We start from the raw sequence: 22,530 nt of genomic DNA on the forward strand, positions 1-22,530 counted from the left end.
ATTTTTTGGCTGCAATATGAACAAATACTTTTTTACATTTCCGGTAATTTATGCAAAATAAAGCGACCATAAACTTACACAATATCTTAGTCAAACATTCTCTTGCGCAATCATACCAAGATTAGTGTATTACTAACGATTACGATTTTTGGTGTAACCAAAATTTACATGCAAGGCACTTTTATGTGTCGTAGCTATATACATTACAGTCGGTAATGCAAGTTCATACAAACTGGTTTGGTGAGCACGCCAAACACAACTCATTCGTCCTCTCAATTCAAAGTCAAGGTGAAGGCTGTTGTGATTTTGTTTTTATGTGCCTTAAATACAGAAGTAATTTTATACGTTTACTGTAAAGATTATTTTTGATATTTACCGATATCTCGATTAGAATTGATATGGTTATATTCTAATTGTCAGTAGGGTTATCACTTTATCGATGCAATTGATAATATGGTCGGCATTCACAACGACGACAAATCGGTCGTGAATATGTTGTTGTTTTTACTATTTATATGCGTGGGCAGTGTGTTGTGTGATGATGAAAGGGAGTCGCGTGTGGTCACCATCAAGCAAGGATCAGTTCGAGGCTACAAACACCCTGATGGAGACTTCTTCGTGTTCCACAGTATACCGTACGCCACTGCGCCTACTGGCTCCCAGAGATTTCAGGTTAGTAACCTTTCTTTAATTTTTATTTCTAAAACTGAGTAGATGATCCGATTATGGACCACAGCAAAGTTTCCACAAGTACCTATCTTCATAATAGCGTTAATCAGATTTGTTTTTTTTTTATTTCAATTCTATCGTACCAATGTTGTGCAAACATTTAATTTTTATGAATATTAGTTAATGTTGTGGATTATTATGCTGTGTAATTTTACATAATATACTTAGTTTATATGCCTTATATAAATATCAGTAAGTCTGAAGTCATGGAGTGCCTAAAGGTAGTCCCTCAGGGATTCATCGTAGACAGGACACCTCTCGTATTCTATAAATGTCAATCTCGTTTTTATCTGCAATATTAAATATTTTTTTAAGATCTACATTTTTAAAATCTCTATTAAATTGCACCACACATGCATAATAAAAATATTATGTTTTCTAGATTTCACCCGATCGGCGATTTCACCATATTTATTAATTACAATATATTATACATTCGCCATAATTATTAATAGACTTAGATATAAAAAAAAAATATTTTTTGTGTAGATAATTTTAAATAGTATTTTCAAGAATTTATTTCCTCATTCCAGGCCCCGTTACCACCACCGATATGGCTAGATACCTATGAAGCAGTGGACAAAGGAATCGTGTGTCCACAGTATAATTATTTTGGCTATGTTTTTAACAACTCCAAAGAAGCTAAAGAAAACTGTCTCTTTGCAAATGTTTATGTTCCTAATACAAAAGAGAAAAATCTACCAGTGCTAGTTAATATACATGGAGGAGGTTACCAAATAGGATATGGTGATCTTGTAACACCAAGGCACTTGGCTATGACTAAAAGGGCTATAATCGTAAACTTTAACTATCGCCTAGGTGCACACGGATTTCTTTGTCTAGGCACCAAAGACGTACCTGGCAATGCAGGAATGAAAGATCAAGTAGCACTTCTTAGATGGGTGCAAGATAACATAGCCAGTTTTGGAGGCAATCCCGATGACGTCACTATTACAGGATGCAGCGCAGGATCTTTCTCTGTCGATTTATTATTACTATCTAAAATGGCAAATAACTTATTCAAAAAAGTTATCCCTGAAAGCGGAGCGAATACAGCACCAGTTAGTGTACAGATGGATCCAATTAATAATGCTAAAAAATATGCGAAACGGTTAAATTTCACTGACGTCGACGATATTTATGCTTTAGAAAACTTTTATAAGACCGTGTCGTATGACACACTCCTATCAATAGATGCGATGAGTGATATTGACATCATGTACACATTCTCACCGTGTGTTGAGCGGGACACTGGTGTTGAGAGATTCCTAGATGATAATCCTATTAATATCCTCAAAAGCGGCAACTATCAAAAGCGTCCTATGTTATACGGATTTGCTAACATGGAAGGACTATTTCGAGTTAATTTATTCGACGCGTGGAAAGATAAAATGAACGCTAACTTCGCAGATTTTCTACCAGCAGACCTACAGTTTGAGAATGAAGAACAAAAAGAAGCTGTAGCAGCGAAAATTAAACAGTTTTATTTTAACGACACACCGATAACCGGAGATAAAATACAACGTTTTATTGATTACTATTCCGACATTACATTTACTTATTCAACGCTCAGATCGACAAGACTTCAAGTGGAAGCTGGTAATACTCAAATATACCTGTATGTGTTTTCATATGTTGATGATGAGAGTCCACCAGCCGTTCCTGACACTAATATTCGTGGCGCTAACCACTGTGCGCAGACAATGATTGTACATGATGGACGAAATCTTACTCATAGTGATGAAACCAATATTTCGGAGGACATGAGAAATATGAAGCTGATGTTAAGGGACATGTGGCTCAACTTCGTTGTAACTGGGTGAGTATAAACTATTTTTTTTATAATATTAAAGTACCAAACGAGCACAGTCCACCCGATAGCGGATATTGCCGCCATTGGACATCTGTAATTAATTCTAGATAAGATTAGATTCCTGCCTGAGGTTGGCCACAAATACGTTGGTACCCTTGAAGACTAAGGAACACCTCGGAAAAGTATCTCTCGCTTACGACACCCTTCCAGCAAGAACGCAGCGCTTAACACTGCTATTATTAGAAGGAAACTGCTATTATATGTGTGGCGATGCTGACGGCGGTTTCACGTATATTTCATAATAGTACGTTTACGGAATTTCTTGTAAGTACATTCTAACGTTAAATGTTCTTTCATTTTCAGCAAGCCAGTTCTGGAGGGGTCATCGTATCCCGCGTGGCCGGCTACAGGCGCGGACGGAGCACCTTACATGATTCTGGATAAAATTCCAGAGGTGAAGACACGTCCTATGCTGGAAGACACCATCCGCTTCTGGGATGGAATCTACAGCAAACACCAGCGTTACCCAATACCCCCTGGCGATCCTTCGCCGAAACATACCGAACTGTAAACTTATGCTTTTTAGTTAGAACTTATTACTGTTTACCTCGTTTTGTAGTTAAATTAATAGAATACTGTTTCTGTCTAATAAGATTACTTTAAAGTGTTGCTATGTTTCTATCAGAGGCTATCCCATTCCGTCCTTAGGGGGAGCAACGCATCACTGGCCGACCTCAGGTTTTCAATCTTTCCTGGGGTTGATTACAGATATAAAAGATATGGAGGCGCAAGTATTATAATGAAAAGAATGCGATTAATTTAACTACTATTCGAAACAGAGTAATTTTTTAAAGTATTCAAATATTGACAAAAATGTAATTGAATCCTAACTAATATTATTAATGCGAAAACGACCTACCCTTTGTTTGCTATCCTTTCACTCCTTAACTACATACTTGTCATGAAATGCTATCCCGAACAACAGTACTATTCCCGAGGGAGAGATAAAAAACTACTGTTAGCGACCTCTGCGAAGCCCCGGGTGGAAGTTAGTTTTAATATAAATTTCGATTTAATTCAAGGTATCGATAAATCACGTGGCCTGTTTGAAAACGTGAAAATGGCTGTTTACTCGCGTCGAAGGGCTTAGAAGTTAATTATAGCGAAACCTTCGGGAGTTAATTAACTTACGGACTTTATCTTATTCGTTCAGTTCATTGTGCTCTCGAGTGAGGGTAACGAAACCCCTAATAAAATTGTTTTTCTTCCAAATTGCTCCCAATTCATTAATAAGGAATTTTTGGAAGTAATCAAGTTACAATTTTGTTATGTATTTTGTACTGCTTCAAGATTTAATCATCACAGCAGCGCTTGACATAATAGTTTAAGAGAAATATACAAATATATTTATAATAAACTAGCTGACCCGTCAAACGTTGTTGCTATGTCAATAAAAAAATGTTAAGGGTCAACAACCCTTATCACTTAGGGGACGAAAAAAGATATTAGCGGATTCTCAGACCTACTAAATATGAATATAAAATTTGCTGAAAATCGGTAAAGCCGTTTCGGAGTACGGTAACTAACACGAGAATTTTATATACCCACAAGATTAACAAAGTTTTTTAAACTGAAGCTTTTTGTATTCTTTTCAGAACATCATTTGATACCCATATCATTCGATCGAAAATAATTGGTGCGCCATCTTGTGATATCCGCCATATTGGATTTAGAATGGCGTCATTACAAATCATGCATTGTCATCCAAATCAAAAATGTATGCAAAAATGTAGCTTAATCAGTCTTAAATTCGCCAATTTGATATTAATGCCAGATTTGACCCCCGCATACCTACTACATACGAACGTACAAGGAAAGTTAAAATAAAATTTATAAAAAATAACTTGTAATTTGATAAATGTAGCGGGACTTTTGACTTTGACGTTGACTATTGAACTAAGAAGGGTTCTCTACCTTTGTCGGAATAATGACCTTTGGCCTAATAATAGTAAGTAATAACGCTTAGCAAATTAATTCAAGCACTTCCTAATTAGCGTAGTAATTAATCCTTTCCTTACTAATATTATAAATCCGAAAGTAACTCTGTCTGTCTGTCTGGTTGTCTTTTCTTCACGCCTAAACCACTGAGCCGATTTTAATGAAATTTTGTACAAACATAGTCTGAGACCCGAGAATGGATATAGGATATTGCGAAATGCGGGTGAAGCCGGGGCACCACTAGTTGGTAATATATGAATTATCTTTGTAAAAAGTTGATTTGATTTTACAAAATTACAAATTTGTTATAGAATTATTTGGCTACAAGTACTTATGTGTCCGATGACATTTCGCTAATTTATACACATTTCGCAGATTGTGACAACCAATTTTTTTAGCTAGTTAGCAAGTTGTTTGGGGGCCCTCTAGGATCGGGGGCCCGGGGCGGGCTGCCCCTTCCCCTCCCCCTTAGCCGCCTAGGGCACGTGTCTACAGTGAATCCCTACGGATATCGCTCATTAGCCCTGACATCGTGAAACAAATGATTTACACGGTCCCTCGAGATCTACATCAATTGCTTTCCAATTTACTGCTAAATTTACAATGGTACTCCATCATTCAGTGTGGATTGTTTTATAATGATTAATCATTCCAATAATGTTATAGGGTATTTGTAAATATTTTTAAATTCATGAACTGCATTTTATTGAACTATTCGTCGAGAATGAATATTGCTTTTTCATTTATTAAGGCGTATTTCTTTGGCTTATTGTTATAACGCTTAAAATACAAATTGAACGGCCAATTTTGCTTATATCTCTGGGCAGTGGCGGATCTAAAGGGGTCTCAGTGGCCATCCAACCCCCTCTCCCAATCCTAATCTTAAATTCTAAAATTATTAACTAAGTGAACCCGTAATCTGTTGAGGTGTCAAAATTAAAAAATAGAACCACCTCTTTTTTTGCTCATTAACTTCATTCGGAAATGCTTACGCGTTTATATGTCTCTTTTTAAGACTTTTTAACGTAAATTCTTAGTCCACCGCTACCTCAAGGCTGCATTATTACTACATAGGTAGTTATTTCTATTTCTATGTATTCATTTTGAACTAGACTTACAGCGGCTCGAGTGTAATAGTTTACAGGCAGAACATAAAACATTCGAGCTACCCTAACTTTAACCTCAGTTTAGAACTTAGTTCTTATCTTGCTCAGAATGCACGGAATGTCAATGCAGGTCAATAGTTTTTAGCGTACTCATCACAGGAGTTCTAACGACTCTTTTGTTCGAAAAAAGTGCGCCTTACTACAAGAAATATGGAACATTCGTAAGAAACCACGAATGATCTATAATTCCTTACTTAAGACTGAAATATAAGTACTTAATCGTGGATTTTCTCTTAGGGTTGGTCTGAATACTTTTATTGTTTCTGCATTGAGTAACGATTATTTAAGACTTCATTTATTAATACTATTTATTTTAAGCTATATTTTCAAGTTAAAACAGTGACATACTAATGATTAGTAACTCAGCCTCTTAGTCAAGTTCCGAGGTTCAAATCTGCACGCAACTCTGATTTTTAACGGCGTGTGTATTAGAAATCAATTATTACGTGCTTAAACGGTGAAAAAAAAACATCGTGAGGAAACCTGAACGCCTGAAAGTTCTTATAAAAAGTTCCCAAGTGTGTCTGAAATCTGTTGGTCTATCTACTCAATAACCATTTGAAATTCACGCCATTCACTCAACAAAAAGTTTTTCAAGGTGGTAAAACTCTTTGTGGTTCGACTCCGGCGGCACCACCGCCACACCTATTTCTACCTAATAACAGCGGTGTTAGGCGCTGCTGTGTTCCGGTTTGACAGGTGTGGTAAGGGAGACAGACTTTTCCGAGGCGTTCCAGCTTAGTCCTCAGGGGTAGCGGCGCGTCTGTGGCCGACCTCAGGTAGGAATATCTAATCCTATCTGGGGTTGATTACAGATGTCCATGGGCGGCAGTAGCCACTTACCATCAGGTGGACTGCATGCTCGTCTGCTACTCTTATATTATAAAAAAAAAAAAACAACTTCTCCGCTAAGTCGCCATAATATGTCAACTAATGTTGTAAAGTTTCACACATGCGGGCGATGCCGTGGCTGAAAACGTGTGAACTATAGTACCCGCTCACAAACTAAGAATGCAATTGTAGGTCAACGCGTGTACATAAGTACACTCTCGGTATAGTGTACAAGTATTGTTAACGTGTACTTATAACTATATTGTGAGCTGTGGAAAGACCATTTGCCGTAGAGAGAAGTAAATATATAAAGTCTAGTCGCACCTACATGTCTTTTTTAGTTAATTCATTATTAAATGGCATCGAAAATGGTAGTTATGGACAAGTTGTTTCAAATTCACCATGTGAATCGTGAGGTCCGACGTTGAAATCCTAGGCACGCACCTCTGTGTCCCTGCAGTTCCGGGACTAGAATAGGGCTACGGTAACTCCTACCTGTCGTAAAAGGCGACTAAAAGGGGGCTTCCGGGGTTGCGAGCGACAAGAGTGGGAGCTCTAGCCGTCCAGTAAGCGATCCCGGGAAGGACGGCGGTATGTGTGGTCGCATAGCGTCGTGTACCCCAAATGGTGCGGGAGGAGCGAAAACTGCTCCCCCAGGGTAGAGTCCGATTGGGGTATCGCGCTTGGAGGACTCCGGTTGCGTTCCGTCGGAGATCCCGGAGTTCTCCAACAAGCGTTGAGGACGGCCACCCTTGGTTTAGTGCGGTATGAATCGCTCCCACGTCGTCGGGAACCTTTTAAAAGTTTCCCCCTCGTTAAGAAAAAAAAAGGCACGCACCTCTGATCATGAAAGTAATGAACCATTTGGTTTATCAGCGAACATATGTTGTTGAAAGCCTTAAAAATCTTAAAAGTAAAGTCTACCGATCCACAAAAGTTGGTGAAATATGCCCTAAACCCTTTTCAAGTTAAACAGTAATTAGTTGCGACGCCCAAAAGTGACGTATAAACATAATTGATGTTGCTACGTCATTCCTTGGCAGAGCAGTGTTAAAAATATATTCAAATTATTTAATTACCTATAGTATTTTTGTGTTATTTTCATTATATGTTATTTTTATTATAAGAAGTTCCCATTTATATAAGCACTGGCTGCCACGATTGTATGAGTTAGCATAATAAGAAAAAGAACGTTCTTGACGTTTGAGTTGTATTTTGCGCGGGAACAATAAAAGTAGTAAACTGTATCAAAAAATACTTTTATTTTATTAATAGTAAAATAATATATGTAATATTTCAAATAGTTTCATATGTGCCCATTAGGCAGGCAATATTGTACAAATGCATGCATTGAAACTTCTCGGAAATAGTTAGTTGCAAAGCACGAACTAAACTCAGAGCCTTTGATCGAGATCAAAGGGTGCTTGCTAGGTTTCTATGATTCAAAGCAGCTCCATACTCTAGATCGTATATTATTAAGCGTACGTTAGTAGTAAAACTATATAATGATGCATGTTTAATAGAAATAGTAAATGTGTGTAGTCCTCATTATCGGTGCTTCCTTGTCATGCATGTTTACGCCCGTCCCGCCCGCACGCGTGATAAGCACGCATGCATACAAGTACATACTATAAATTTATACACACATGCAGTGAATGTGTGTATAAATTTATAGTATGTACTTGTATGCATGCCGACTACATGCGATACTAGTATGCCGACATGAAAAGCTCCTTATGTTGATAACGATATCTTACATGAACCTAATATATATATATATGCCTTAATTAGCCAACACCAAATTAAAATACGTTTTATTTTATTTTTTATAACTTAGAACTAGAAGACGAGCATGCATTGCACATGATGGTAAGTGGCTACTGCCGCCCATGGACATGTGTAATCAACCCCAGATAGGTTTAGATATTCCTACTTGAGGTCGGCCACAAATGCCGCTAATAGACATCTGTAATCAATTCTAGATAGGATGAGATATGTACCTGCGGTCAGCTACAGATGCGCCGCTGCCCCTGAGGACTAAGCTGGAACGCTTCGGCAAAGTATGTCTCCCTTACCACACCCTTCAAAACGGAACACAGCAGCGCCTTATACTGCTGTTATTAGGCAGAAATAGGTGTGGCGGTGGTGCCGCTGGAGTCGAACCACAAAGGGTTCTACCTACAACTACATACATCAAATGAGAAAGACGAAACAAACTACGTCATCGGCTTTGAGTGTGCCGTTTAATTTAGAACACTGTACGTGCTGAGCGTTCTGGTGTGGAGCTTTAGGCAAATAAGGAAGCTCGGGCCGAGCTTTATTGCAGCTTTCGCAGACGGCAAATTAACTGCATTAGCATACTTTGCGTTTCTATTTACGAGCAAAATGTCATTTATGAACTTTTAGGGCACTGCTGAATGTATAACACTTGCAGTTTTGGTATATTTGTGAATGTAAATTTGTGATGTACTTAGAATATCTAAATATATATAACTCAAAGGTGACTGACTGGCATAGTGATCTATCAACGCACAGCCCAAACCACTGCACGGATCGGACTGAAATTTGGCATGCAGGTAGATGTAATGACGTAGGCATCCGCTAAGAAAGGATTTTGATCAATTCTACCCCAAAGGGTATAAAATAGGGGATGAAAATATTACTTCGTAACGCGAGCGAAGCCGCGGGCAAAAGCTCGTTTAGATATAATTTTAGAACGTAAGTAAATGTGACCTTAACAACATAAATTACTTAATGATAAAAAGACGGGGTGTTATAGACCTAAGAGAAAGGCTTCTGACATCATTTACTGTCTAGAACAATGTGCAAAAAAATTACCCTGGCCGTCGACTTCATATGGAAATAGAATGCATTGATTTTTTTATGATGTGACTTTTTATGTTTTTTTTTTGTATTTATAATGTTGGTGAGTGGCCAGTGCCGCCCATGGATAACTGTAATCAACCACGGATTAAATTAGAATCCTACCTGGCAGCCACAGATATGTTGCTACCCCCGAGGGCTAAGTTGACTCCTCGGATAAGTATGTCTTTCTTATCAGATCTTTTAAACTAAACCATATCAGCTTAACACTGTTCTTATGAGGCAGAAATACGTGTGGCGGTAGTGCGTCCGAACCACAAAGGGATCTGCCTGTCGTAGACCTTATCAACGATATCATGTACAATAACTGACACGTCTAAAAGCCGGCGATGCATTGGCGACTCCTCTGGTGTTGCAAATGTCCATAGGGGACGGTGACTGCTTTCCATCAGGTAGGCCGTCTGCCTTATCGTTAGGTTAAATATAAAAAAAAGTATGACCGCCGCAGACCTGGAAGTGGAATATCAAAGTTCTATCGTTACCACCACCAAGCACTATCAATCATTACATGATTAAACTTAAACTAAATTGGTTCCAGTCGCAAATAGGAAGAGCTGATGGCTCAGCCCAATGTACAACACCTAGACCCTGATTGAATAAACACGGGATGTCCGTTGCTATGATATGGGGCTATGAGGCATTGGATTTCAAGGTCACTAGCTTATTAGATGGCTAGTATTGTCAGTTAACGGGGTCAATAGTCAATCCATTGGATTTTGGAATAGACTGCTACGTGAATCAACTAAAGTAACTTGTAGGTAATTAAACTTATTATTAAGAAATGAAGCGGTACCTTTCAAAAGTAGCTTATTTCATGCCATATAAAATCCTTTTCGTGAATGTAAAAGTGCTAACATTACCCCGTGCAGACGAACGAAAAATCTAGCTTTTCTTTTTAATACATAATCTTATAACTTATCCACATAGGGGTCACAAAAGCATTTTGTTACCCTAACTAACGCTTATACATACCTACATTGATATCATGGAATACCGTGTCCATAACCAATAGTGTGAAATAACCCTAAATAAGTCAATATGTGTAAGTCCAATGACGTTAGTTATAGATCAATGTGTAAGTCTAAATAATTCAACTGTATTCGAAACCGATATCATATTTTGAGTAAAACTGTTTCTACACAAAACCCGAAACATATCCATCATATCCCAAATGTTGAAGCACCAGTAAGATCAAGTGTACTTAAAAGCAACTCTAAAACACCTCACTAGATGGCGCAGTTAACATGGTTGTGATAATAAGCTTTATAAGAAATATGTCTGCGATGACTACATAAATATCTACCTACGTGTAATAATCTTAAAAACAAACACAAAAAAGCAATCTTATTATTGGCGAAGAAAAACATCGTGAGAAAACCCGAATACCTGAGAGATCTTAAAAAAAAGAGTTCTCAAAGGTATGTAAAGTCCACCAACACGCATTTGGCCAGCGTGACAGACTATGGCTTAACCCTTCCCATTCTGAGACTTCTGAAAGGAGACCATTGTGTACCAGTAGGACAGTAATGAGTTGATGATTACAATGTTCCGAAACGGAAGTAATATTTAAAACCTTATCTACATCCAGATCTGAAATTTCATATCCATAATATCATCCCTAATGCAGAGGTACCGTTATTGTATGTCATATCATATTTTTTTACGCGGGCGAAGCCGCGGGTTCTGCTAGTATTATATATATTAGCTTGATGACTGGATAAATATCACGTGCAAGCATCTCAAAAATAAACACAAAGGAAAAATAATCTCATTACACTTAAGTATATGCTATTCTAACTAATTGCAATGTGCAACATAAATCCTTACTAATATTATAAATCCGAAAGTAACTCTGTCTGTCTGTCTGTCTGGTTGTCTCTTCTTCACGCCCAAACCACTGAACCGATTTAAATTAAATTTTGTACAAAGATAGTCTGAGACCCGGGAAAGGACATAGAATAGTTTTTATCCCGGAAATCCCACGGGAACTACGGATGGCGATCTAAAATCGATTAATCGGAGAATCGATTTTTTGCGCCCAAAACATCGATTATTTTAATCGATATTAGTAAGGATTGAATCATAAACTATGCATTTGATCAAGTGATGATCTTTAGCAAAGTTGAAGGTACGAATTTTCAGTTTTATGTATGTTAGTATGTTAGATTATTTTCTTTTAAACGCGGGCGAAGCCGCGGGCAAAAACTAGTATTTAATATGTTCATTAGCAAACGTATTATGTTAAGTGTCCTTCCGTGGAAAATAAATTATCACTTGCTTTAACGGCGAAGGAAAACTTTGTGAGAAAACCTGTTGTCTGAAAATCTTCTGAAGGTGGTAGATCCCTTTGTGGTTCGACACCGGCAGCACCACCGCCACACATATTCTGCCTCGTAACAGCAGCGTTAAGGGCTGTTGTGTTCTGGTTTGGTGTGGTAAGGGAGACATACTTTTCCGAGGCGTTCCAGCTTAGCTCAGGCGTAGCGGTGCATCTGGGGCCGGCTTCAGGTAGGAATATCTAATTCTATCTGGGGTTCATTACAGATGTCCATGGGTGGAAGTAGCCACAGGTGGACCGCTCGTTTGCTACTCTTGTATTAAATTAAAATAAAAACTTATGAGGCATATACATAACCTTATCTGCATATACATAACCTCCATGAGAGGTCTTTAAAATATCATAGGTACGTGAAGTCCACCGATACGCACTTGGCCAGCTCGGTGGACTATGGCCTAATCCTGCTCATTCTGAAAGGAGAGCCGTGCCCAGCAGTGGGACAGTAAAGAGTTGATAACGTCTGTCTGTAATTCATTCTGCTCATAGTCGAAAGATTTGAACGTTACTATAATTATAACATTTTTATAACAATTACTCGTAAGTGTTACAGAAGGCAGTGGTAATACCTGAAACTTTGCCTCTCAATGGGGGGTCCCAGGTATAAATCTCAGGAGTGAATTTTAAACTGTCTAATTATTACAGTTAAATGCATAAAGCGAAAAACGCCGAAAGGTCGCGGTTCAAGGTGACATTTATTTTCAAGATATTTTTCTTTGGAATTTGTCGATATAGCGGCTATCGTTATCGTACGTACTCTTTGAATTAGAAGTATCTATTTATTACAATAAAGAAATAGAGCCCCGTGACAGATGGACAGACGGACAGACAGCAGGGGCTTAGTAATAGGGTTCAGTTTTTACCCCTAGAGTATGGAACCTTGAAACTGTTTATATAAACTACGTCTAAACATAAGATAGCAAAAAATCGGGACCAGTTCAAATAAATCGTTGCCACAGCCCTTTTTTTTTGTTAACGTGGGGGAAACCTTAAAAAGAAACCCGGTGCCGTGGGAGCGACACATGGTTATGTGGTCTTACCGCACTAAAACCCCTCCCGGTGGCCGTCCTCGGCGTTGCGTAGAGGACTCCGGTATCTCCAACGGAACGCAACTGGAGTCCTTTTAGCGCGGTGCCCCGTCGGCTCCGCCCAGGTGAGTTTGGCACTCGCCACACCGTCTGGTGTGCACGACGGTATACGACCACACATACCGCCGTCCTTCCCGGGGTCGCTGGCCGGGCGGTTTGAGCTCCCACTCTTGCTGTCCGCAACCCCGGAAGCCCCCTTTTAGTCGCCTCTTAAGACAGGCAAAGGATACCGTAGTCCTATTCTAGTCCCGGAACAAAAGGGACACGATGCCACATCCCTAATAACATGTTAGCGTATCGGTATACAAGTAGATTTTTTTTTTTATATTATAGGAGGAGCAGACGAGCATGCAGTCCACCTGATGGTAAGTGGCTACTGCCGCCCACGGACATCGGTAATCAACCCCAGATAGGATTAGATATTCCTACCTGAGGTCAGCCACAGATGCGCTGCTACCCCTGAGGACTAAGCTGGAATGCCTCGGAAATGTCTGTCTCCCTTACCACACCCTTCAAACCGGAACACAGCAGCGCCTAACACTGCCATTATTAGGTAGAAATAGGTGTGGCGGTGGTGCCGCCGGAGTCGAACCACAGAGGGTTCTACCACCTTCAAGAACCTTGAAGGCGTATCAAGATGTATCAATTACGGCGTATTTACGATGTAATTGAACAGTTACCTTGAAGTAACTTGAATATCATGTATGTAATGGAATATAATGAGAGAGAAATGAGTCAATAATTTAAAATAATTATCCTATTGTCCTATTACATTTTAGTCTTTATTACTAGGCAACATGCCACTTTGTAGGGATCCGAACCTCTAATAATAACGTATCTCATTATGTATGTATGTATGTCTCATTCTTTGGTTAAATACGTCAGGCTTTATTAATTCTCTTTTAAGTAATTATTATCTTTAAGCAATCGGATATTATAATTAGATAGATACCAGTTTGAAGTCTTATTGTATTGTATTCTACACAATACACATTATATACAAAAACGAAGAACATAATACACACTATGCAAAAAATCTGCAAATTCATACGTACATACATTACAAAAACGCTTATATATATAACAATAAATATTAACAAAAATGCGACATTGTCCTAGGTATCTTTCTAATAAAGTAATTGTTTAATTCATTTTTTGACGATTATACACAAAGGAATTTAGTTTTCAAACCTCTATCGTCTATTTTTCATGAATAACATTTAAAACTGATATTCAAAGTAATCTTGTGTAACAAAACACCAAAACTGCCGGTGTATACATATATTTCATGCAAATAGACACATAATCTTGATTTGAAGGATGTTGTGCGGCACACAGTTCCTCATGCTGCTGTGTTCTGGTTTGAAGAGTGTGTTAAGGGAGACATACTTTTCCAAGGCGCTCCTGTTTAGTCTTCAGGGATAGCGGCGCATCTGTGGTTGACATCAGATAGGAAAATCTAATCCTATCTGGTGTTGATTACCATGGGCGGCAGTAGTCACTTACTATCAGGTGGACTGCATGCTCGTCTGCTACTTCAATATTACAAAAAAATATTAAAGGTGGATGAAATTTTTTGACTTCTTATAGATGTCAATTTAAAGCAGATGGACTACAAAGACTATAGCTACCTCTAAAAACACTTTTTATAACTCTGTGCGTTCTTTACGAGGTGGTGTTGGTGGTGGTATGGGGTAACGGTAATACTGCTTGTAGATTTCATCCCAGAAGAGATACCGATCCCGTAGGAGAGGGCTGCGCTTCAACTCGAAAGTCTCATCCAGCACCATGTAAGGATAATGATCAGGGCCTGTAGGAGGCCACGCCGGGAGTGAAGATCCCTCTGGTATTGGTTTCCTGAGGAATAAAGAAAATTTTAAAATTTTGTCAATTAAGTACCTACATTAATTACAGTTCTTTAGTATTTTCTTATTTTAAAAGATGCTTTCTACACTCATATGAACACACCCAAAGATGAATATACAAATAACCAGTCCCAGAACAGATATCTAAATACGTTATACAGATATCTGCTTGGCCGGCGATCAAACCCGAAACCCTTTGCGCGTCTGATCAGTATGGTGACCGGTCCGCCACGTAGGTCGTCTACTCCACTCATGTAAATATCATCCGCATATAGGTTAGAGTAATTCTAAGCCCACTTGGATATTATTTCCATGGCATACTCTATTCCATTACATCTATTTAGTCTTAAGTTTAGTTATAAAATATTTTTATGCGCATTCTTACCCAGTCCTAACGAAGTTTAGCCAAATTTCCCTGGTTATTTTCTTCATACTTCTATAATCCTCTGAAAGGTGGCTTTCGTCTGATCGCGTAGCATTTAACTCGTCAAGAACAGCTATAGTTTGAGCACAATGAGATGCTCCTCGAATTTTTGTAGGGACTATAGAAGTGCCACCTTCAAATGCATATTCATACAAATATATTTGGTTATTCCCAGCTTGCACCTGAAGGTTAATAGATCTTAATGCTGCATAAGTAAAAGTTATATCAGAATAGTAATCTATGTAACTTAAAACTGATTCGCTCACTGGTTTATTTCCAAAGTAAAACTCTTTAACTTTCGCAGCTACCAATTCTTTTTCTTCGTCACTAGCAAATCTAAGATCGCCTGGAAGGAAATCTGAGAACTTCTCGTTCATCCCATTCTTCAATATATCGAATGCATTAATTCGTATTAACCCCTCCATTGTAGTAAAGCCATACAACATTGGCAGCTTCTGATAATCGCCACTCTCTAATATATGCACCGGATCGTCTTCGAGAAACCTTTCCACACCCGTGTCTCGTTCTACACAAGGTACGAATAGGAATGGAATATCGAGTTTATCAAACAAATTAATAGAAGTAAGTAATTCAAACGGTGCTTTTTTATAGAATTCTTCTAATGCGTAAAAGTCGTTTACGTCACTGAAATTCAATAATTTCGCATAAATCTTAGCTGATTCAACAGGGTCCCTTTGAATACTGAATATTGCTACATTGGCTCCGCTTTCCGGTATCACTTTATTAAATAAACCCTTAGTAGTTTTGGATATCATCAAAAGATCCACTGCGGACGCGCCTGCACTGAATCCAGTAAGCGACACGTTATCAGGATCACCTCCAAAATTGGCAATATTTTTCTTAACCCAGCGCAATAGCGACACCTGGTCTTTCATGGCCGCATTTCCGGGAACATCCTTTGTCCCAAGGCAAAGAAAACCGTGGGCAGCTAGACGATAATTAAAATTGACTACTATAACGTTACCATGGTTCACTAAATTTCTCGGTGTGATAAGATCCCCGTAACCCCACATATATGCTCCCCCATGCACGTGCACAATTACAGGGAGGTTCCGTTCCTCGGTATCTGGGACGTATACATTTGCTATAAGACAGTCTTCCTGCATTGTTTTGCTTTCAGAGACAAACATTGGGATAACCATTTGTGGGCAAATGACACCTCTGTCAATAGCCTCGAAGGTTGTCATCCATGTCGGGGGTGGTAGAGGCGCCTGAAATAATTGAAAATTCTTTAGAACATCATATTTTTTCTTCATCAAAAAAAATGAAATAGGTGTAGATAAGCCTTTATGCACAGTTTTAAATATTGTAAATTACTTTGAAGATATTAAAGACACTCAATTATAGAGAAGCAATTGTATATAATCTTTTAATAGAAATAACCAGATTACACTGCTTTGTATTAGACAATGTTGTCTGATTATATGATGATATCTGATTGATTTATTTACATATTAAACGTCTACATTGTTAAGCCCATTTTTATGCATCTATTGTTTTAGATTCTCATATAATTACTGTAATTTTACAATTCTTATAACTTATGCATATTATGACTGAGTAATTATTATCGTATAATAATTATATCAAATAATGTGTGTGATAATTATAAGTGGAAACTATCGATATATCTATATGTCCAATTTAATATGACCATCTTCAAAATAATTACGTCAAATAATAATTTTGTTATGATATTAATAATAATATATGTATTATTATTAGTACATTGTAATGTCAAATATAAATTTTAGTCTATATGTTATTCGGATGTACAAACTATATTATTGTAAAATTTCATTCACATCCTTTCAGCAGTCTTTGCTACAAGAAGGAACAAACATGTAACCATCCATCGATCCTCAGAAACTTAAAATATTAGTATCATAGTAGGATTAATAGGATGTATCCTTCTATCCAAATTTCATCGAAGGATGTACCAATGTCATCTCAGGATATTAACCCACCACTTTTTGTTAGATTTGCTAATTATAAAATAAAGATAATGCAAATTAGTTTTAACCGTTAATTGCATTTATAAACTGTTTTAATGATGCACTCATTATTCGGCTATTATTTAAGAACGGTAGTGATAACGTCATATCACTGAAACTAATTAAAATTAAGAATTATGATGTTGCAAAAAACGTTAATCATTATCTTTATATATATTTCTTGTGTACATGTGTATGTCACTGAACTCCTCCTAAACGACTGAACTGATTTTGATGAAATTTGTTGTGTGTGTTCAAGGGGACTTGAGAATGGTTTAGATTCACAATTTAGTCCGTGGGAAAAGGTTTTTTTTTAATTAATTTTTAATTCGTAAGTAGTTATAGAATCGGAAACTATGCATTTGATCAAGTGATGATCTTTAGCAAAGTTGTTGTCCAAGAGCCCTCGTAGGGTTTGGGAGTTGGTAAAACCAATTTTCGACAGATGGCACCACTGTCATTCCAATGCAGGTACAAATTTTCCGTTTTATGTATGTCATATTATTTCTTTAAAATGCGGGCGAAGCCGCGGGCACCACTAGTAAATGTATAATTATGATACTTATTTTTTATCTTTAGAGTACAATTATTAAGTTTTAAAAATATCGTTAACTATAATTAGTAATAATGATGTACATACAGAATGGTGAAGCTGATAAATATTGTAAAAAATTAAAAAGAGTAAACATATTAAAATAATTGCCTAAATGCGAGCTGATCGCATACGGAAGGTTCTGCACCACCGAATTTTCATTTTTTGTATCAGATGTTATATTAGCTAATAGAAGTTCAAACATTATGAATATCAACATTTAATGATGATTTTTTAAGTATTTGTTTACACTAAGGCGGTAGACCCTTTGTGGTTCGACTCTGGCGGCACCACCACCACACCTATTTCTACCTCATAACAGCAGTGTTATGCGCTACTCTGTTCTGGTTTGAAGGGTGTGGTAAGAGAGACACACTTATCCGAGGTGTTCCAGCTTAGTCCTCAGGGGTAGCGGCGCATCTGTGCCGGACCTCAGCTACGAACGTCTTATCTTATCTGGTGTTGATTACAGATATGGTAGATATGCTAGTCATATTATAGTCATAGATGCTCGTATGCTAGTCATATTATAAAAAAATGTATGCCCTAAATGCGCACTAATCGTGTATCATTAATCAATATACATATTTCTTATTTTACATTATAGAGTTAACAAACAAGCATCTGATGATAAGCAACTGCCGCCCGGACACCTGTAATCAATCCCAGATACGATTCGATTCCTGTCTGAGTTCGACCACAAATGCGTCACTACCCTTGAGGACTAAGCTGAACTCGTAAAACTATACCTCCCGTAATACACATAAAACCAAAACACAGTAGCGCTTAACATTGCTGTTATAAAACAGAATTCAGTGTGGCGGTGGTGTCACCGTGGTATATATCTAATCGACGATAAAGATTGGTGATTAAATTTAATTGTCTTATAAAACCATTTATGTATATAAGTATTTAATAAAAATAAAAACAAAACACGCATGCATTGAGAAATGACCCACTAAACATAAAAAATACAAACTGATACATATCGTTTCATCATAGTTTATTGTATCATAATATATCATCGGTTTTGTAAAAAATCACCCCTATCATTTTTCTAAAACGCCACAAAAGGAAAAATTTAAAATATATTTCAGATGGTTATGCTACACTATCGTTAGCTGTTTAATAAATATTAGAAATGATAAAAATATGAAAAAAGTTATCTCAAAGGGAGACAGGCTGTAGTCCACCACACTGGCTAAGTGTGAATAGGTAGATAAGATTTTTTTAAAGAACTCTGAGAAGGCGAAGGTGAAGGTTTCCTCACTCTGTTTTCCTTTAAAGCAATCTTAAATATATATAACTCAAAGGTGACTGACTGATATAGTGATCTATCAACGCACAGCCCAAACCACTGGACGGATCGGGCTGAAATTTGGCATGCAGGTAGATGTTATGACGTAGGCATCCGCTAAGAAAGGATTTTGATCAATTCTACCCCCAAGGGGATAAAATAGGGGATGAAAATATTACTTCGTACCGCGAGCGACGCCGCGGGCAAAAGGTCGTTAAGTAATAGTTTTGAATAAACACCTAACTTTGGAAAATCATAGGTGCATGCATTTAATACTCGGACCCCTCGATCGAGTTGCCGAATTTCAACCGCTAGTTTTTATTTATTTATATAATATAGGAGTAGCAGACGAGCATGCAGTACACCTGATGGTAAGTGGCTACTGCCCAAGAACATCTGTTTTTTTTTGTTACAATCAACTCCAGATAGGATTAGATATTCCTACCTAAGGTCGGCCAAGGGTATGTCTCCCTTAGCTCACCCTTCAAACCAAAACACAGCAGCTTAAAACTGCTGTTGTGAGGCAGAAATAGTTGTGGCGGTGGTGCCGTCGGAGTCAAACCACAAAGGGTTCTACCACCAATAAAGTATATCGCTGCAATCCCTACCCATCCCTTATAATAACATTTACCTGAAAACGCCGTGTCCCTGTAGGCGCAGTAGCATACGGTATACCATAAAACACAAAGTGATCTTCATCAGGAGCCTTGTAACCCCTGATGGGGCCTTGCTCAATATTCACCAGACGAGATTTCGATGCCCCACTGCATACATTACCCACACACACTGAGCATACGAAAAATATTGCCAAAAACAACATTATTGTAGAATTCTAATACTTATGCTACAATTTACTGAGATTTAACAGATTAATGATTTTATTTATTGACTTTATTAACTTTTTAAAGCCTTACTGCCCCAGCGCAGCGCCTTAACCGTTCTGCAAAATACCTTTAATACATTGCGAAGTTTTTCAGATACTTATACTACTTAAGATACGATGACGACACGTTTTCCGGTGTTTATGATAGTTAATTTTCTCACCAGTATTTATTTTTAACGTGTCTAAGTCGTTACCTACCTAACAATCAAACTGTTGTCATCAATCGATTACTGTCCACCGCTGCTGCTCGGGTCTCCTCAGAATAAGAAAGATTAGGCCATAATCTACCGTGGTCCCTGTAGTTCCGGGACTAGAATAGGGCTACGGTATCCCCTGTCTGTCGTAAGAGGCGACTAAACTACCTATACTTGACTACGCTGATGTGTGTTATCCTGACATTACCGAGGAGCAATTAGATAAGCTTGAGCGTCTTCAAAATTTGTGTATACGGTTCATATTTGGATTACGAAAATATGACCATATCTCTGAATACCGCACTAAACTCAAGTGGCTCCCAATTCGCCTTCGCCGGAATGCTCACATTCTATCTCTTCTCTATTGTTTACTATTTAATCCAACTGCGCCTCCTTACCTCAAACAACACTTCCAGTTTCTACACTTGTCCCATGACCGATCTCTCCGTTCTACAGAAAATCTTGCTCTCTATACGCCTTCTCACTCAACTTCCTTTTATAAAAAATCCTTCACTGTTTCAGCTATCCGTCTTTGGAACTCCCTCCCAGTATCTATTCGTAACTCCCAATCCCTATACTCCTTCAAAAATCTGGTCAAATCCCACTACCTCCAACTCTAACTTTATTCCTTCTCTAAATTTGTGCTCTTGCTATTAATCATCTAAAAAAAAAAAAAAAAAAATGTTACGTTGTTTCTAAATTAATTATTAGCTTCTTTCCCTTTTATTTATTTATTCTATAATTTTAATTATTTTGCACCCTACCTTTTATTATAATTCATACTTTCTTTAACTCCTCACCCTAAGGTTGTCTGGAAGAAATCGCTGTTTTAGCGATAAGACCGCCTTTTGTGTCGTCCTAAATTGTATGTTTTTTATTTTATGTTCTACATCTGGGTACAATAAAGAGTATTATTATTATTATTATTATAAAAGGGGGCTTCCGGGGTTGCGGGCGGCAAGAGTGGGAGCTCGAACCGCCCGGCCAGTGTGGTCGCATACCGTCGTACACACCAGATGGTGTGGCGAGCGTCAAGCTCACCTGGGCGGAGCCCGAAGGGGCAACGCGCTAAGAGGACTCCAGTTGCGTTCCTTTGGAGATCCCGGAGCCCTCTACGCAACGCAGAGGACGGCCACCGGGGGGGTTTTAGTGCGGTAAAAATCCCACATAACCCGGCGTCGCTCCCACGTTGTCGGGTACCTTTTGAAGGTTTCCCCCTCGATAATAAAAAAAGGCCATAATCTACCGTGCTGGCCAAATGCGTATTTGTAGACTTCACATACCTTTGAGATTCTTTTTAAAACTTTTAGGTGTGCAAGTTTCCTCACAATGTTTTCCTTCACCGTTTAAGCAAGTGATAAGTAATTTCTAATACGCCCATAACTTTGGAAAATCAGAGGTGCGTGGGATTTCAACCTCCGACCCATCGATAAAGAAACCGAGTTTCTTTACCACTAGGCTATCTTTACTATAATTATAGGCAATTATATTAAGTAGTAAGATATTAAGCGGCCTAATATTACGGCCCATAATTATAGTTCCATTTTTAGGGTTCCCTACCCAAAGGATAAAAACGGAACTACTACTACTATTACTAAGCCTCCGCTGTCTGTCCGTGTGTCATAGCACTCTATCTCTTGAACCGTAATAGATAGACACATGAATTTTTTACAATTCACAAATAACGCTAGCCACTATAACAACAAATACTAAAAATTAAAAAAAGAATATAAAAGGGGGCCAAAATACAAAAAACGACGCTTAGACGTTACCACCAACGCCACCTGTGTTCACAATTTCACATATTTCGACTCGTACTTGGCCAATTATTTCTCTTTGGCTCATAGATTAGTAAAGATTACTCACTCCTAATAAGAAAATGTACCCAGTTTTGAGAATTGAAATACTCGTAGTTGCGTAAAAAAGTTTTGCCACGTCTCCGTGCTAAAATGTCCCTAAAATATTTGAAATAATTATTTATTTATTACGTAAATTACGCAGTATCAGTTATTTATTCGTATTTTTTCTCTAAAAATGTTTTTATTCGTGAAGAATTAAAAAATAGAACTTACTAAAATAAGCCGTTTGTGGCTTCATTCAATTTCAAGGCGGCGAAGTAACTTTACTAATCTATGCTTTGGATACGAAGCCCTGAAATGATGTGATGGTGGTATCTCCCCGATCCAATTATGCCTACTGTTCATCACCTTTCATTCGTTTTACCCTGATATTACCTTAGATTACCTTATATAGTCAACGATTCTTTTAAATTTCTACCTGAATGTAGTAGTCAGAAATTTAATTTCCTTATTCAATTCTTTAAATAGCTCCTAGATAAAACAACAATTAATAAAATGTATATATGAGTATTTTAATCTTCATTAACATAAAGTTGTTTAATTTATAATTTAACTAGG

The 22,530-nt window shown here is 37.8% G+C and overlaps 3 protein-coding genes across 3 annotated transcripts in view; 2 read left to right on the forward strand and 1 right to left on the reverse strand.

The window, feature by feature from the left end:
* The window catches only part of CTL16 (C-type lectin 16), a 445,139-nt gene that overhangs the window by 266,810 nt on the left and 155,799 nt on the right, over positions 1-22,530 (forward strand). The gene's annotated exons all lie outside the window — the stretch shown is intronic.
* Positions 472-3,450, forward strand: LOC140747294 (juvenile hormone esterase-like). The gene is made up of 3 exons (XM_073079623.1): positions 472-672; positions 1,263-2,548; positions 2,906-3,450. Exons 1-3 carry the CDS (start codon positions 493-495, stop codon positions 3,111-3,113), a joined length of 1,674 nt encoding a protein of 557 aa, XP_072935724.1. The 5' UTR covers positions 472-492; the 3' UTR covers positions 3,114-3,450.
* Positions 14,490-19,971, reverse strand: LOC140747301 (esterase FE4-like). Its single transcript, XM_073079638.1, has 3 exons — positions 19,668-19,971; positions 15,094-16,364; positions 14,490-14,700 (listed from the first exon to the last, which is right to left on the reverse strand). The coding sequence occupies exons 1-3, from the start codon at positions 19,854-19,856 to the stop codon at positions 14,490-14,492; spliced, it is 1,671 nt and encodes a 556-aa protein (XP_072935739.1). The 5' UTR covers positions 19,857-19,971.

The sequence above is a fragment of the Epargyreus clarus genome, unplaced genomic scaffold, assembly GCF_041222505.1.
Source record: "Epargyreus clarus isolate Ecla_fem2 unplaced genomic scaffold, WU_Ecla_fem_2.2 ptg000014l, whole genome shotgun sequence".
Lineage (NCBI taxonomy): Eukaryota > Metazoa > Arthropoda > Insecta > Lepidoptera > Hesperiidae > Epargyreus > Epargyreus clarus.

Excerpts from the sequence above, each read along its gene's own strand:
- LOC140747294 (XM_073079623.1), top strand. The coding sequence starts at position 493 with ATGTTGTTGTTTTTACTATTTATATGCGTGGGCAGTGTGTTGTGTGAT. Across the intron at positions 673-1,262 it reads CTGGCTCCCAGAGATTTCAG|GCCCCGTTACCACCACCGAT; the intron begins GTTAGTAACCTT and ends TCCTCATTCCAG. Across the intron at positions 2,549-2,905 it reads CTCAACTTCGTTGTAACTGG|CAAGCCAGTTCTGGAGGGGT; the intron begins GTGAGTATAAAC and ends TTTCATTTTCAG.
- LOC140747301 (XM_073079638.1), bottom strand. The coding sequence starts at position 19,856 with ATGTTGTTTTTGGCAATATTTTTCGTATGCTCAGTGTGTGTGGGTAAT. Across the intron at positions 16,365-19,667 it reads CAGGGACACGGCGTTTTCAG|GCGCCTCTACCACCCCCGAC; the intron begins GTAAATGTTATT and ends CAATTATTTCAG. Across the intron at positions 14,701-15,093 it reads CTAAACTTCGTTAGGACTGG|GAAACCAATACCAGAGGGAT; the intron begins GTAAGAATGCGC and ends TTTATTCCTCAG.